General features: G+C 37.3%; 1 protein-coding gene across 1 annotated transcript in view; it reads right to left on the bottom strand.

Annotated features, from left to right (window-relative positions):
• Positions 1–18301, bottom strand: part of LOC131433764 (glutamate decarboxylase) — a 50069-nt gene extending 31768 nt beyond the window's left edge. The window contains exon 1 of the mRNA XM_058600357.1: positions 17834–18301. Within this exon, the coding sequence (XP_058456340.1) occupies positions 17834–17897 (64 nt within the window). The 5' untranslated portion in view covers positions 17898–18301. The remainder of the gene's footprint in view (positions 1–17833) is intronic.
• Between the last annotated feature and the right edge of the window lie 387 nt (positions 18302–18688).

An 18688-nucleotide genomic window follows, 5' to 3' on the forward strand; every position in this document is an offset into this window, starting at 1 on the left:
TGGATTTTCACTAAACTGGTGATTTTTACCTTCGATACTACGACCTGAGCGTTTGAAGTTTTTAACCACGCAGAAGGAGCGCTGTCCTATGCCGCTGTTTGAATGCGTCTTCTCGCCCCGACGTCTGCTTCCATCCAACGCTCAAGAAGAAATGATCGATTTTCGACCACGGTGTTCCCCTTTTATAACGTTCAGTTGAAGATATGTGCCTGACTACCTCAAATTCGTCGTCCTTGCGCGATAAACCCAAGCGTAAGTAAAGAGTTTCCGCGTTGTTTTAAAATTTTGAGAATACTTTTGAGTTGTTTGTGGTTATCTCACACTGTTCAAAATATTATTCTAAGTTTTTGATTATATTTTTGATGAAATAGTGAAAAATTATGTTGCTGCCATTAATACAAGTCGAGATATTCACGATTAAGTTCTGCCCATTCTTCCATATGGCTAATTTAGAATATTTTCAACAGTTGAAAATATGTCGAATTTCACTTTCTTTAATTTAATAAGCATCAGAATAGTATTGGAATAATGCTAAATTTTTCATCCAAGGGTTGCTTTTCAATTTTCAACCCCGACCATGGGATAAGACAATTTGTCTGATTTGAAAAATGAATGTTCACACGGTTAAAACTCTATAATCGATATAAAAAGAATAGATCTTGTTCATTCAATGAAGAGTTTCATGATATTTTTTCATACGCATAATTAAATTGGTTTGATTATAATTTATAAAAATGTGTAAATGAATGCATTTTGAATAAAATAATAATGTGTATTTCTTTTAATAATTTTTTAGTGTCTGTTGGATTTTAACAGGACGTTCCCTTTGGAATTGTGCTGGTTTTATAAAGATGAGCTATAGACTAGTTGACTTTTGGTCATTCCGAAGAAGTTACTAAACATTTAATATGATTTAAGTCATGCATATTTTGCGTGTTTTTAGTTAATTGTTCTCATCGAAATGTCGAGAACGCCACGGCATCACCAAGTTATTATTTATATTTACCATTATGACAAATTATTTTTGTTTGCCCAAAGTTTATTGAATAACCGAATGTCTGTAGCAAGTGTCACCAATCGTTGCCAGATTGTGTACCGGCGGCAAACAACAGCATGTTTCTGATATTGAAATATTTGCTCTTCACTCGTTCAGTTGCCTGCGCAAAATGATGTTGAAAATGAGGGTGGCTCTCTTCGGAAGCGAGACGGATGACGGATGCTGCGTCTGCTTTGCTACCGGAGTGGATGTTTGCAGAACTTGATAAAAACAGCCCCTATCGGTATGAATGTGCATGAATACGTCGCTTTGCGTAACACAATGTTGTATGAAGCATTAAACGAAAAACTAAAGTGAGGGTTATTTTTAATTTAACATTTCATTCCTTTTTCCTTCCCTTGTCGGACGAACAAGAATGTTGTCATGGCATTTCAAGAATGTTATTCGTTATTAAATTCTACTAAAAGAACAGTACGCGTGATAAGAAGCAAAATAGCATTTATTTATTCCGTTTCCCAAGAATTGTTAAAATCATTACCAATGAAACTATTGAACGTTAGTTTAACAAACGAAATATCTTGCTGTGAGTAACATATGCTATGTGTATATTTTGACACGCTCAACCCAATTATCCACACTTTAACGGGTCGTTAACTACATTCGGAATTGAAGTCAGCCATGCGGTGCAGGTGACATGTTTCTGATTTTGCTCCTTCGCTTTATTCTCGAGGAAATTGCTATCCGTTTGTGTGAGGGTTGCTTTCCTTTTCCAAGATAAATTATATTGAGCCATGTCAGAAATGTTAATGAAATCAGTGTTTTTTCATATTACCAAACGAATGAAGTTTGAAGGTGTTCAGTTGTTCCCAATAATTTTAACCTGTTCCAGATACGAGTAACAAGTAATCTTGCTTCCCATACTCTGATTAGGATGAAAATGAACCTGTCTTTAGTATTATGTATTATTTAGTATTTATGTATATAATATTATTATTATTTAGCAAATCTTTTATTTTTAACGGATGAGGAAAATAATTCAACTTAACACCGATTTCTAATTCAAATATCGTTAATTGTTTAAAAGGATGTATAGCAATAATTTTTTGGACTTCGGTAGAGCACTCTAAACTAAACATTCAAGAATTAAAATTAAATTTAGAAAATGGCATCGTTTTGATCAGAACTTATTGTTTAAACCAACACATGATGTTTCATGGTGTAAATAATTATTAAAACCCTGGGATATGATTCTACAGATTAAAAGCAATAAATTTGTTTAACATTTGCATCTAACAAAATAGACAAAAAAGCCGATTTTTCATGGGGTTGCCTCCATCCGTTCTGAAGAAATTATCCATCAATCATCGTAACCCAGGAGTCAGCAGCCAAATTTGACTGCTCTATCGTTCGAACTCTAACCGTGATGGCAAAAACAGTGAAGCAACTCCGTTAAGAAGTGTGCGTGTTCAAAGAACGGCACTCCGACGCGTCGAAAACGGATATCGTGCGGCCATATGTGAACGCCGGATATGCCTGTTCCGGCATCTATAACATCTTGGCACTATTATACAACAATCAGAGCATCGAAAGAAAGCCCGGTTCCGGATAGCCGACGACTCTGAGTGACAAGAAGCAAAGAAACAGAAAGGAAGACCGAGGGAAAAGTGGTTACATCATTGCGTGCAAATGTGAAAAAGTACCTGGTGAACATGCACGTACAGTCTGTTATATAAGGTTATGATTACTCGCGATCGGTAAAGTGAAATGGTGTGATTTCTTTTCAATACAGAGGGCAGTAGTGTCATTTATGCAAAACTCCACCATTCAACTTTACGATCGCGAGTAGTCGTGACCACGCTCTTATGTAACAGGCTGTACATGTCAGGAAGCGAAGTCGCTTCCACTGGTTTCCGAGGTAATGATGCAGCGCTGGTTTCGGAGGTAAAGCGGCAGCTGAATAAGATGGTCAACTCGATTTTCCCGGTGATTCGCGACCTGGTGATGGTAATGGACGACAAGACCTATTTCACTTTCAATGGCAACGACTGGCAGGGTACTTCGTATTTTATTTCCACACCAAGTTCTTCAAGAAGGTGTGCTGTGGCTGATAATCAACGAGAAGGCGAAGTGATCGTTGGAGTAGATGAAGCGGCTAAAAATCGGTGTGGTACCCAAATCGGCGAACCCGTCCAACGTCTCCCAGCTGCGTCCCATCGAGAATATCTGGGCCAATCTGAAGCGTAAGATCTACTCCAACAGTTTTCATCCATCATGGTGAATGTTCCGGTTAACTACCGAAAACCCGCTTGCAAGGCATATAATTTTTTTGCAAGTAAGCTTACCCTATTTACCTTCCTTGGAAAATTTATCAAAAGCAATTATCTGTCTTAGCTTTTTTTATCACAATTCGAAAAAGGTCCATTTTTAATGCTAGCGTTATAATGATCTTACTCTAAGAAGTAGCCGTTCTCGAGATATTGGAAAATACAATTCATAAAACTTTAGTATTTGTTGAGCCGTACATCATTTTGGCAAGCAAGCAAATCTGATTTTGTCACCTTTTCTTGTTGATGTTTATATTTATGAATAGCAAGCCATTCTAATTTTGTCACCTTTTCAGATTTATGTTCGTTGTCAAGATGACATTTTGTATTAGTAAAATTCTAAGCGGAATTGAGTTTCATATACCATTCGACTCAGTTTGTCAAGATCGAGTGTACATGTGTATGTGACAAAAATGTGCCCTTACTTTTCTTGGAGAGTATTGTAGTTTTTTTTTACAAAATTTCATGACATTCCACAGTATATTAAATGATTATTATTATATTAAATATTAGTTTTTTGTCAGTAATAGCCGTTCAACCGAGAAGGTTGTGTATAGAAGCGTACAGTTTAATAACGCTGGTTGGTTTACACGCGTTAAATACGACAACGGTTGAACTACAGGTAGAGACCTGTTGGCAGCAGCCGTTAAAACGTATAGTCGTGCTGCATAAGAGAGCCCTAGTGCTGGGCCAAGCTGGTGAAGGAAACAACAAAGGGCGTTTCCCAAACTCTACCCAGGCCGCAATATACAGCCACAAGTGCTGAGCAGGAGAGTGCAAAGGCACATCGAAGAGGAAGAGTGCAAAGGCACATAGAAGCAGGAGAGTGCAAAGGCACACCGGTGCGAAGGCACTTCGGTGCAGAAGCATATCGGTGCGGAGCACAAGGAAGAAGGAGACAAGACTCGTTCTTTCCACTGCCATACAACACGCAGGTATACACCGGTGACCTGCGCTGGTTACAGCTGGCGAAGACGAAAGCAAATCGGAATTCGAGTGGTGCTGGATGTCAGGTAGCAGTAGCATCACATCATATTCTATCGCTACAGTGAGCTTCAGCATTGTATCAACGTCCAGATACATCCAACAAGAACATCTAGAGCAACGAGGATCTACACGGCAGTGCAACGGAGATAGACAACAATTTCAAGGTAGAAGTTTTTTCTTTTCCTTTTGATTGAGTACTGTGTAGTGTTGGTTTCAAATTTTATTTTAAAGTTTAGTTAAAAATTTTAATGTAATGGATGAATCCATGGACGTAAATCCTAGCATGAATCCTATAGCCCCACGAACGAAAAAATATCAGGAGAGCTCTTCTGGGCCTTGGATAGTCTTTTTTAGACGTATATCAAAGCCATTAAACATTTTTCAAATTAATAAAGGTTTGACATCACGATACTCTTCAATCAAAGAGATCATAAAAGTAAATAACGATAAAATTCGTGTTGTGGTAAATAATTTGAAACACGCGAATGATATTGTCTCTTCGGAACATTTCAATAAAGAGTATAAAGTTTACATACCCTCCAAAGATGTCGAAATTGACGGTGTTGTTACCGAAGCGAGTCTTTCGGTAGATGATTTACTCAAGCATGGTGTTGGTCGTTTCAAGAACTCTATGCTTGAGGGTGTGAAAATACTGGAGTGCAAACAACTGTACTCAGTAGTTCATGAAGAGGAAAAAAAAAGTTTATCGCCCATCAGACTCGTTTCGAGTGACATTTGCCGGGTCTGCGTTGCCGTCCCATGTCTATGTCGATAAAATTCGCCTCCCTGTTCGGCTTTTTGTTCCAAATGTAATGAATTGTACGAACTGCAAAAAATTCGGCCACACAGCTACTTACTGTAGTAATAAACCAAAATGTATTAAGTGTGAAGGGCCTCATAAAGATAATGATTGCAACAAGGAAATTGAAAAATGTATTTATTGTGGGAATAGTCCTCATGATGATATTTCAGTATGCACTGCATTTAAAGTGCACAAAGACAAAATTAAGCTTTCTTTAAAAGCACGGTCTAAGCGCACATATGCAGAAATGCTTAAAACGGTCATTGATGTCCCCCCTTTGGAAACCGAAAACGGGTTTTCAAATCTAGAGGAACCAGAGGACTCTGACTCTGACGAAAATGGTGAAGGTAATTCGTTTATCACTACCCAAGGGTCAGTTAAGAGAAAGAAGTCTTCCTCCAAATTACCAAAAAAGACACCTAAAATTTCATCTTCAAAAAAAGATCCCCGTGTTAAACAAAAAAAGTCAAAACCAAAGACTGTGCCTCCTGGTTTGTCAAATTCACAAACCAATCTAGGATCTAGTACAGAAAAAGATAATAATCCAGTGGGCTCCATTTCACAGCCACCAACAGGATTACTGAAGTTTTCGGAAATTGTTGAATGGATTTTCTCAGCATTCAATATATCTGAACCCTTAAAGACCCTCATAATGGCATTCCTTCCAATAGCTAGAACCTTTTTGAAGCAGTTATCAGCTCAATGGCCAATTGTCTCAGGTTTTGTATCTTTTGATGGATAATTTATCACCCGTCGCAAATGATACAATCACTGTCCTGCAGTGGAATTGTCGAAGCATCATGCCAAAACTTGATTCATTTAAAATATTATTGCATAGTCAAAAATGTGATGTATTTGCTTTATGCGAAACATGGCTTACTTCAAACATAGCTTTAAATTTTAATGATTTTAACATTATACGTCTCGATAGAGACTCTCCGTATGGTGGAGTGCTTTTGGGAATTAAGAAATGCTATTCCTTTTATAGATTAAACATCCCTTCAACTTCTACTATAGAAGTTGTTGCTTGCCAAATAAACATTAAAGGCAAAGATATTTGCATAGCTTCGGTTTATATTCCTCCAAAAGCACAAGTTGGACAGCAACAGCTTAATGAAATGGTTGAAGCCCTTCCTGCACCACGATTGATTCTGGGGGATTTAAATTCGCACGGTATTATGTGGGGTTCCGTTTACAATGATAGCAGATCATCTTTAATACAAAACATTTGTGACAATTTTAGCATGACGGTATTAAATATGGGTAGCATGACACGGATCCCAAGACCTCCGGCACGCCCAAGTGCATTAGATCTATCTCTTTGCTCAACATCAATTCGACTAGATTGCACCTGGAAAATACTGCCTGATTTACACGGTAGCGATCATTTACCAATCATCATCTCAATTAGCAGTAGCAATTGCATTGCTACTTCCGCTAGTATTCCATATGATTTGACAAAAAATATCGACTGGATTAAATACCAAAGTAGTATCTCTAGTATTTTGAATTCAATGGAAGAGCTCCCTCCACTTGAAGAATATGACTTCCTCATTTATTCGATTCTGGAGGCAGCAGAACAATCCCAAACTAAACGCTTTCCTGGGCCAACGACTAACAGAAGGCCTCCCAACCCCTGGTGGGACAAAGAGTGCTCAGAGGCTAAACTCGCAAAACAAAATGCTTGCAAGACGTTTCTAAAACGGGGAGGAGGAACTCCTCAGAATTTTGAAAAACTTATGGTTTTAGAAACCAAGTACAAGAGCATACTTCGAGCTAAAAAAATGTAGCTATTGGAGACATTTTGTCGAAGGTTTGTCAAGAGATACCTGAATGAGCACTCTTTGGAACACGGCCAGACGAATGAGGAATCGTAACGTGGGCAATGAGAGTGATGAATACTCGAACCGATGGATATTTGACTTTGCTAGGAAAGTTTGCCCAGATTCTGTTCCTACGCAGAGCATTATACGGGAATCTCCTCCAAATAATGGTTTTATTAATAACCCATTTTCAATGATGGAATTTTCTATAGCACTCTTGTCTTGTAACAATAACGCTCCAGGGTTGGACAGAATTAAATTCAACTTGGTGAAGAATCTGCCCAACCTCGCAAAAAGACGTTTGTTGGAATTGTTCAACAAGTTTCTTGAGCAAAATATTGTTCCACCTGACTGGAGACAAGTGAAAGTTATCGCCATTCAAAAACCGGGGAAACCAGCTTCCAATCACAACTCATATAGACCCATTGCGATGTTGTCCTGCATCAGAAAATTGTTCGAAAAAATTATTCTACGACGTCTCGACACTTGGGTCGAGACGAACGGTTTGTTGTCAGATACTCAGTTTGGCTTCCGTAGAAATAAAGGGACGAATGATTGCCTTGCATCACTTTCGTCTGACATCCAAATTGCCTTCGCTCAAAAGCAACAAATGGCATCTGTATTTTTAGACATTAAAGGAGCATTTGATTCAGTTCCATTGATGTTCTTTCAGACAAGCTTCACCAAAATGGACTCCCAGCGGTTATAAATAATTATTTGCACAACCTTTTGTCAGAGAAATACATGCATTTTTCACATGGCGATTTGGCAACACTCAGAAATAGTTACATGGGTCTCCCGCAAGGCTCATGCCTCAGTCCGCTCCTCTATAATTTTTACGTAAATGACATTGACAGCTGTCTAGTAACCCCATGTACACTAAGACAATTGGCAGATGATGGCGTGGTTTCAGTTACTGGACCCAAAGCTATTGATCTGCATAAACCATTTGCAAGATACCTTAGATAACTTGTCCGATTGGGCTGTTCATCTTGGTATCGAATTCTCTGCGGAGAAAACAGAGTTAGTCGTCTTTTCAAGAAAGCATGATCCCGCGCAGCTTCAGCTCCATATGATGGGAAGAATGATCCAACAGGTTTTAACTTTTAAATACCTCGGGGTGTGGTTCGATTCCAAATGCACGTGGGGAGGACACATTAGGTTTCTGATAACAAAATGCCAACAAAGAGTAAATTTTCTTCGAACAATAACAGGATCTTGGTGTGGTGCTCATCCGGAAGATCTAATAAAATTGTATCAGACAACGATACTTTCAGTGATGGAATATGGATGCGTTTGCTTTCGTTCCGCTGCAAACTCTCATATTATCAAACTGGAGCGAATTCAGTATCGTTGTTTGCGAATTGCTTTAGGGTGCATGCATTCGACACATACAATGAGTCTTGAAGTTCTGGCGGGAGTTCTTCCATTAAAAGATCGATTTTGGGAGCTTTCATCACGCCTGCTAATAAGATGTGAGGTGCTGAATCCCATGGTAATTAATAATTTCGAACGACTAGTCGAGCTTCGATCTCAAACAAAATTCATGACAGTATATTTTAACCATATGTCACAGGAAATCAACCCTTCAAGATATATTCCTATCCGTGTCAGCCTCCTAAATGTCCCTGACTCAACTTTATTTTTCGATACATCCATGCAGCGCGAAGTGCGTGGAATCCCGGATCATCTACGTTCGACGGAAATCCCAAAAATATTTTCAAGTAAGTTCAGGCATATTGACTCTGAGAAAATGTTTTACACGGACGGATCGCGAATTGAAGAAGCGACAGGGTTTGGTATGTCCAACAATAATGTTTCGGCCTCATTTAGGCTTCAAGAACCTGCATCTGTTTATATAGCAGAGCTAGCAGCAGTTCATTATAGTTTGAGTGTAATCGTCACATTAATTCCAAACCATTATTTCCTCTTCACAGATAGTCTGAGTGCAATTGAAGCCATTCGCTCAAACATGACTGGCAAGACTGAACCGTTTTTCCTGGGCAAAATAAAACAGTGCCTGAACGACATATTGAACAATAATTATCTAATCACTATAGTCTGGGTCCCGGCTCATTGCTCCATTCCTGGCAATGAAAGAGCCGATATTTTAGTCAAACGTGGTGCTATTGAGGGTGAAATTTATGAGAGACCAATTGTTTTCAACGAATTCTATAGCTCGTCTCGCCAAAGAACACTTGCCAGCTGGCAAGCTTCTTGGGATAAAGATGATCTGGGTCGGTGGATGCACTCAATTATTCCGAAAATATCGACAAAGGCATGGTTCAGGGGACTGGATGTGAGTAGAGATTTCATTCGTGTGATGTTCAGACTCATGTCCAATCACTACACGTTAGATGCACATCTCCTTCGAATTGGGCTCTCCAAGACTAATCATTGTGCTTGTGGCGAAGGTTATCGAGATATTGATCATGTCGTTTGGACATGCGTGGAGTATCGTGATGTCAGATCTCAACTAATAAATTCTTTGCGTACCCAAGGTAGACTATCCAATATCTCAGTTCGAGACATTCTTGCTTGTCGTGACCTTTCATACATGAAACTTATTTATCATTTCATAAAGAAAACTGGAGTTTCAATTTAATAAAGGCCCCTTTCAAGACTTAGTTCTGATCCCAGCTGCGTCCATGAGTTCAACCAATAGCTAAATTAGAATAAAAATAATGTAATGATACAAACAAACTCGAAACAGTTTATGAAATTATTAACAAAATGTCTGAAAATAACAGCTTATTTTATAATTTATAGAAGTTAATCGTTTGGTTCAAATAATATTTCCGAGTATATTTCATAATTAATGACGAGTTACCTAAGATGATATTTAAGTAATAAGAGAATATGTTTTAATAAATGCAAAACGTTGTGACTATGTTAGAATTAAATTAGGATAAGAATATTATGTAAAAGTGATGCTACGGCGAAGAAAAACTTATGTAAACTGCCTTAAGAAATAAACGTATTTATGAAAAAAAAAATTAGTTTTTTGTAGTTAGTGTCTTCACAAAAGTTGTTTTCAATCAAATGCCTTTTGATGAAAAATGTTACTAGGGTGGTCCTCATTTAGATTGAAATCTGAAATCTAACTTTCTTAATTGAACTCAAAAATACAATAAAGTTGTAGGAAATTTTATTTTGAGCAACCTTGCTGAAAAAAGCACCTCTATAGCTTTTTGTTTGATTGAGTTACATCAATTTTCATGAATAAAAGAAGGGTGGCACCTGAAATTTTTTTATGTTCTAACTTTTTTGTGAAGCGTTCTACGGAAAAGCTGTCTTCAAAAGAGTTGTTGTACTAATCAATTTTGTTCAACCAAGCTTTTTCATATGAGCTACCAGTAAAAAGTTATGATTATTTTTTCATCAAAAACTAGTCAAGCTTCAAATATCAATATTCATTAGATGCCAGATCGATAAAAATATATCCTATGCGGTTCCTGAAAGGTCATAATATAAGTAAAAATTTAAGAGAAAATTGGAATGGTGTTATTTTTTTTAACTTATTTAAATTAGTTTTCAAAATACCTTCAAAAAACTCAAAAACATTGCATAACTCTTAAACGTCAAATTAGTTCTACAAGTGTTCCATACATTGTCCTTCCGAGAAATGAGACACACCAAAACTACAGCCGAAAATAGATTGCAGAACAATTTTAATTAATTTATTACCAAAATAACTACTTTAATTGAGTTTGAGCAACTGAGGATTAGAGATACTATGTAATATAGTTATTTCAAACTAGTTGGCCACGAAAAATCTATGAACAGAAATTTTCATGATCTCGACAACCATTCCAACAAGCTTGTACAAGTTAGTAACATGCAAATATTTTTATCCACATCGTGCCGAGACGCCTATGACACTGGCCCTCCTTTTTCATCCACTTGTGTATCGAATAGCCTGTAAAAACCGGAAAACGACGCATAATGAGTTTTGGTTCGAATAAATACATTCTACTCATTTTAACAAACTGATTTTTTTGGGTTTCAGGTGTTTTGGCTTACAACAAATCTAACTTTCATTTGCATTCACTTTCAGGTTCCGGAATTATAGAGTAAAGAGTGTTAAAAAATTTTTTCCGCCAATTAAAGTGCCGATGCAAAAAAAGTGGAATAAGCTCTAGTTAATTGACGGCCCAACAAATCGACTTCGGCAATGCCGATCCCGAGTTTCCGGTTCCGAAAGCACATTGGTCTCAAACTCCAAAACGTAACTCACGAACTTTTCTCAGAGAGGACTGAACCGAATTTTAAAGGATTTGTTTCATATGATAATTTCTATGATTGCATAAGATACTGTTGAATTTTATCCAGATCCGAATTCCGATTCCAAAATCACATGGTGTTCGTTCCGGACGTATAGTGAGTTTGAAATTTTGAACAACCATTAAGAGTGGTAAAAAAAATGCGAAAAATCATACTTAATTCACAACGAGATGCTACCCGTTTATCATTCCGTATTTTAATATTCTTGCATCAATGTCAAATTGTGTATCGCTTTAAAAATAAATTTTAAAGATTTCAGAAGAATATATAAAACATTTTAAGAGCATTTACTTTATCAAAATCACAGATTCAAACGCAGAAATCGAATGAATTATAAGATTTTTCAGTTCTTTATATTGCATCCTTCAAGATTTTTTTATGTGTGATATATACATTGTCATATGTTACAGATACAATTAGTGGTGAACATTTTTAGACCTTTCAACATGTTTGGTGAACATTATGCATATTACCTAGCATTAAGTAATACACTCATATTTACTGTACACGGAGAATACACACCGTGCTAAATTGAAATCAGGCCTAATTAATTCGTGTCATTAGAAATAAACATTGGAATAAACTCGTATAGTTTCAGAAAAAATTGGCACTCATTCAGAGGCCAATTAAGAAATTTTTTTAACGTTTTTGTTTCGCTGCTTCAAATGAGGGTGCAAAATCTTTAACACACTTTACCCTATAACTCCGGAACAAGAAGTCGGATCCGGGTGAAATTCTAGAGTTTTGTATGGAACCACGAGACCTTTCATTTGAATCTAAGTTTGTTCAAATCGGTCTCGCCATCTTTGAGAAAAGTGAGTGAGATCCATTTTGGAATATATAACCACTATTTCCTGTGTTTCCGGAACCGGAAGCCGGGAATCGAGATAGCCGGAACCGGAAGTAGTTCGAAATTGGAATTTTTACACCAATCATCCTGTAATTCCGGAACCGGATAAAATTCAGGAACTTTGTGTGGGGCTACAAGGCCTTTCATATGAATCTAAGTTTATGAAAATCGGTTCATAAGAAAAAGCAAAACGATCTGATTAATATAGCAGGTATAGATTCTTCTTCAAAAGAACGACTGATAACAAAACAGTATTGATTGCACCTTGCAAATAAAAAAAACAACAGGACAGTCTATTTAGGCATCCACTACTCTTAACATAACTTTCAAATCGAAACAATTTTGAGAAGAATTAATCCGTATTTTGATAAAGCGAAGTCTTGGCATTAAATTCCTATTGTGAAGTTTGGCCTTTCCGTTCCAACAGACTTCGCAGCCGATTCATAGCGTACAGAGTTATTTAATGAAGAATCCTTCCAGGTCGGGGCTCGAGCATACGACAACATGCTTGTAAGACCAGCCCCCTAAACATTGAACTGCCAACCCGTATTTTGCATCGACGCACTGAAGGATGGTTTGAGTTTTGAACACATTTCACCATGTAATTTTCGAATTTGAAGTCGGATTCAAATACAATGACTTGAGATGTAAAGTGGAGATAAATTGTCGATTAAAAATTTGTTAAGCAGTCATTCAACTGGCCTCAAACCCGAAGAACTGAAGTTTTGAAGAACCGTGCAGTAATATAAAAGAGAATATGAATAAAAGACTGAACTCGAAAAAATTCTACACTTTCTTTTGTGCATTACTCTTTATTGAATTGATAAGAATTGATGACATGTATAACAGATTAGCCCGGGTTTGCGGTTCAATGCATAGGGCGCTGGTCTTACAAGCTAGTTATCGTATGTTAGAGCCCCGACCTGAAAGGATTCTTAGTAAAGACCAAATTCTACAAAAAAATGTAATGCCAAGACATTGCTTTTTTATGTATGAGAAATAGTTCAAAGAAACTTAGACGACCTCATTGAGAGCTGACAGCGGAAGAAAAGCGATGAAATGCAATCATGTGAACGCTATGAATATGAAGGATTACTTTAAGCAAAATCCGAATGATTTGATTGGTTCATCCAACAGGCAATGAAGGATGCCGGACTTCATGTCTTCAAGTTAGCTCAGGGGTCTATCACCAGGAAACATTAAAAAAATCCACAATATCGTTTTGAATGATCGAAAAGTGAAGTTACGTCAGTTAACATCGTAACGATATCAAAAGAACGTGTTGGCTTTAAATTGCATGAGCATTTGACGATAAGAAAGCTCTGTTCAAAGTGGGTACCGCGTTTGCTCACTGTTGACCAAAAACGAGAACGTGTTGATGATTCTAAGCAGTGTTTGGCCATGTGTAAGCGTAACAAACCGAAATTTTTCGTCGATATGTGACAATGGATGAGAAATGGATTCATCACTTCACTCCTGAAACAAACGATCGTCATCTGAGTGGACAGCAACTGGTGAACCTTGTCTAAAGCACAACAGTCGGCTGGATAGGTTATGGCTTCGATATTTTGGGATGTGCGTGGTGAAATATTTATCGACTGTCTTGAGAAAGGAACTACCATTAACAGTGAATATTATATAGCGTTATTGGAGCATTTGAAGGCTGAAATTGATAAGAAACGACCGCATAATGAGTGTATCGATAAGAAGTTAGCAACATTCAAACAGTTATTACTCTGAAATGGCTTAATTTTTTGCAGCGTGTTTTGCGGTGACATGTTTGTTTACATGTCAATAACAGCTGCGCAATCGATTGGTTTTGTTACGGTTTATCGTTTTAATGATGAGTCGAATTGATCCGGAATCGCGAAAGAAAATTCTGCACACTTGGTGCTCAGAAAGTGGTGTTACGTACAACGAAATTGCAAAACGGGTGAAAGTGCACCACACCAGTGTCAAAAATATTATCGAGAAGTTCGGTAAGACCCTTTCTATGAAGGTTTTGCTCCGATCCGGTAGGAAAACGGGTCCCAGCCAGCCCGGCCGGGACTTAAAAGTGGTTGAGTACATCAGGAAAAACCCATCGGCGTCGACGCGGGATTTGGCCAAGTAGTTCAACACCAGCTTCGGGACGATTCAACGGATCAAAGTTCGAAACTCCCTGAAATCGTACAAGAAACAGAAGGTGCCGAAAAAGTCCCTGGTACAGCAAGTTCAGGCCAAAACAAGAGCGCCAAAACTATATAACCGGATTCTACAGAATAAAGACGGATGCCTCCTGATCGACGACGAAATCTACACCAAGGAAGACTCGAGCGCTGCCCGGACCGCAATATTATACGAAATTGGTGTACCAGGACCTGGACGACGCTGACACCACGGTGGCGATGGAAATGTTTGGGCAGAAGGTGTTGCGGTCGTCGATTTTCTTCACGAAGGGCACAATTAACGCCAAGGTGTACGAGGAAGAATGTTTGAAGAAGAGAATGCTGTCACTGTACAGAAATTATAAGGCTTCTTCTCCGTTCTACAGTGGTTGTCAAAAATAATGTACATCGAACTGCCTGGATCTTCGGAAATTGAAAGGTATTGAACAATTGTCAAGCGACACTTTCGGAAGGAAGGTACAGTGTCCCAAAACATGCAGGAGTTAAAAAAAAATGGACAGCAGCCACCAGGAAAGTCACAAAAGTAACTGTGCAGAATTTAATGAAGAATGTCAAGTCCAAAGTGCGAAGATTTTATCGCTATTTTGAGGCAAAAGATAAAAGTGTTATTGAATGTTAGAGCGGCGCTGGAATAATTGCGTTGCTCTTAATGGAGATTACGGTAATGAATAGAGTTAATTTTAAACCAAAAAAGTAGCGTTCACTTTGTTAGGCACGGAACTTTTCAGCCCATATGTTATAAGACTCCGAGACTGGAAATACAAGGCGATGAATGTTGAAAATTTCAAATCATCAGACAGATAAATCTTCTTAGTAGCGGTCAATAATTCCAAAACGGAGCTCACATAGATTTGAAAGAGATGATTAGAACGATGCCAATTATTATGGTTTCAAAGATTTCTATTCACTTCCACCGGAATCTGGCTTCCGGTTCCGAAAAAAAACGGGATAATGAGTAGTCATTTTAGCATTTAACGATTTTTATGCGTACGGCACGTAACCGTTTTCATATACTGTATTTTAATTATTTTATTATTATTTTGAAGTTTTCTGTAAGGAGCAGAATTTTTATATCTGCTTAGTGGTTTATGTTGAACTGCTAAGTGGCATAACAGTTCAACATAAACTGTTACGCACTGATGAGTCGGAGACGTTACAAGAAATATGTAAGAATAATGAGAGCTCTAAATTTCATACCGTCATATATAATTAGGTCAATTTATTGTCTTCGACTATCGTACATATATTGTCTACACAATTACACACATATGTTATTTTAACAATACTTTCAAGTTGAACGATCTGTACACTATTGAAAAGGAGATAGCAAATATTAACTAGAATGCTATGCCTGCACTGTATACGATAAATTACGCTTCAAAGAAAGTCCGGCATGTTTCGACTCGTGAAGAACAGAAAAAGTCTTCTTAATGTGCCTCAAATCGATTTCAATTTGCAGGTCGTATTAGTTGATGGCAATACAAACTTATTTTGACCGTTTCCTTTTTCAGATTCCGAAAGTAGCGATCACAAACTCCAAAATGAAACTCACATCGATTTCTTAGAGATGGGTTGATGTTTTGAAACAGATCAGCGCAAGGAGATCATGATAGTTCGAATCGAATCAGGCGAATAAAGTAGATGGGAAAGCAATTGAAACCCTAAATCATAGAATTTTGCCAAGGAAGTGATGCTCATTGTCTCGATAAAACAACTTATGCCTTTCTTTATAGAAAGGTTTTAGAATGACTGGATAAACCGACTTTCGAACGAAGCCTCGGAGACCCATAGTGTTATATACCAATCGATTCAACTCGACGAGTTTTTTACCGAACAATTTTCTCAGAGATGGCTGAACCGATTTTAACAAAACCCGTTTGAAAGGTACTATTGGCCCATTGATCAAGTTCAAAGATGTAATGGCTGTGGCTTCTGGTTCCGGAGATATGATGGTAGTAGTGACGTAACCGACAAAACGCGTTTTTCACCGTGCAATTTTCTCAGAGATGGCTGAACCGATTTAAACAACTTAGGCTCTTTTGAAAGCCGTTGATATAGTTCAAAGATCAAATGATTGTGAGTATATATATATATATATATATATATATATATATATATATATATATATATATATATATATATATATATATATATATATATATATATATATATATATATATATATATATATATATATATATATATATATATATATATATATATATATATAAATCTTTTGTATATATGGGACAATTATACGTGGGATAATGTGACTGTGAGACTATTTAAATGGTAAGAGAAAGGTATTATCACACCAATAGGTAGATTAAGAACAGTTTTTTCGGTATTCAATCGCTCCTGGAATCCTCAATAGTTACCATCTGACACCAAAAGTCCGACCGAATCGATATCCGCATAAACAGATATGTTTCCGAGGAGCGCTCGCGTTCATCTTCTCAGTCCTCGGTAAGCATGCGCGAATATCTTTTTCATTTGCAGAATCATGCTCAAACTATCTTATGCAAGCTCAGTATTAATAATTTTCGGTCATCTATCACCATTTCATGGAATTTTGACATCGTCCTTTGTAAGCGCATAGGAGGGTGTGTGCAGCTTCGATCATCACGAAACTCTCGAAACCACAATTTCACGGTGTAATCTGAAGGACCACTGGTTCCATAATATTAATCCAATTTTTTTTTGCTTCGCCGTTTTGCCCAATAATGATCTTTAAATATTCAAAATCTTTTGTTTTTAAGTTTTATAATACGTATTAAAAACGAATGTGTAAAAAGTGTGTAAGAAAGAAATGTATGAAGATACCTGAGACAATTTCTTCGATTCTGAAAAGCAACATCGCTGAAGAATAGTTCGACAAATGAGCAAAGCTGCTGTTATGGATTCACTAAGATTTTGAGCATGCGCCAATTCTCATCTTATCCTTTGAGGAAATACATCGATAGATAGAAGATTTCATTCTTTAGTAGATTCTGATTTTAGTAGAAATAAATGACTGAGCTGAGATGAATGGGGATACCGTTACCGTACAAGGTTTGGGAATCTATCATAGATCATCGGCTTCGTATGCTAAAATTCTATATCCGTTTCTATGACGTCATTTATTATTAGTAGATCTATAAAGGCGTATACTTTTCTTCATAATTCCAGAGCTTCTCTAATGTATGCCAGATATCTGCACCTGCGCAGTTCATCGAAACAATCAGAATTTTATGGATCACCCATTCTGAAAAATCGATCAACTACTACGACAGTAGTATGAAAAATTTAATATAAACAAAAAAATAATATCACAGCTCGCGACAAATTAAGTTTAATTTTGGTAATTAACATAAAACTGGATTATTTCCCATTAATTTCGAAGTACATGTTATATTCGTATATTTAAACGATCTAAACGACTACAAAATAACAGCGAATAGTAATAGCTTAAAAGAGTTGAAGTGATAGTGAAAACCATCGAAATTATACAAATTAAAAAGGAAATTCGTGCGTTGAGAATTTTTCTGTATCTACTTAGTGCCAAAATGTGACACGCTGGCCGCCATATTGCATACGGAAGGACATTACATAACACTTACCTTTTGCAGTAAGCTTGGCTGTTTTGTCAGACAGCTTGTATTTGTCAACGTTAATAGAAGTCATCTTTATTTGTGACTTACTGAGATGCGATAAGCAAGATCTAACTTAAATTACTATGTTTCTCTATAAATATACGTTGAACACGTCCTCCAGCGAGTTCGCTATGACTATACACTGAACAGGTTCACAAACTCTTTTAGTTACGTAACAGCTTTAGCACATCCAGTATATTTGAAATCTGCTATATATCACAATTTGATTAAATGAATAACTCCTTACTTTATAATTAACTGCTAAATCGGATTGCGAGATTAAATCCCGTATTTTATAGATAACAATTTTATAATTTATTTCAATCTTAAAATTTTCACCAGTCCACCACACGGTTCTCGGACGGACAGTGCAAACAAAGACCTTTTGATTCAAACCGTGCTGTCTGACGTTCTCACAAGCTATGCTAAAACGTTGAGGATACCTCAGCAGAGAAGCTTTCGTTTCCAGATCGCGAAAAATATCGAGTTAGCACACATTGGAAGAATTCAGCAACATCCGACATCAGAACGAACAGCATTTGTGTGTGTTTCAATGTCCTCTAGGACACATGGTACACAGTTTGTTACGTCATCGATTGAATGTTCTTCCCTAAATGCAGGAAAGCTACACGAGGAAACTTGTTACAAGGAGATCAGTGGGTGGTGGGTGTAAAATTACGAACACTAGATGGACCGAAGCACCACAAACGGCGCCATCATGCATAGGCGGGGCTTATGCGGTTGCATGAATTGAGGGGAAAGTTGCTGAATATTTTATATACATCCTGTACAGCTTAGGTGTTTGATGTGTGTGGGCGGATT

This window comes from Malaya genurostris, chromosome 3, assembly GCF_030247185.1.
Source record: "Malaya genurostris strain Urasoe2022 chromosome 3, Malgen_1.1, whole genome shotgun sequence".
Taxonomy (NCBI): domain Eukaryota; kingdom Metazoa; phylum Arthropoda; class Insecta; order Diptera; family Culicidae; genus Malaya; species Malaya genurostris.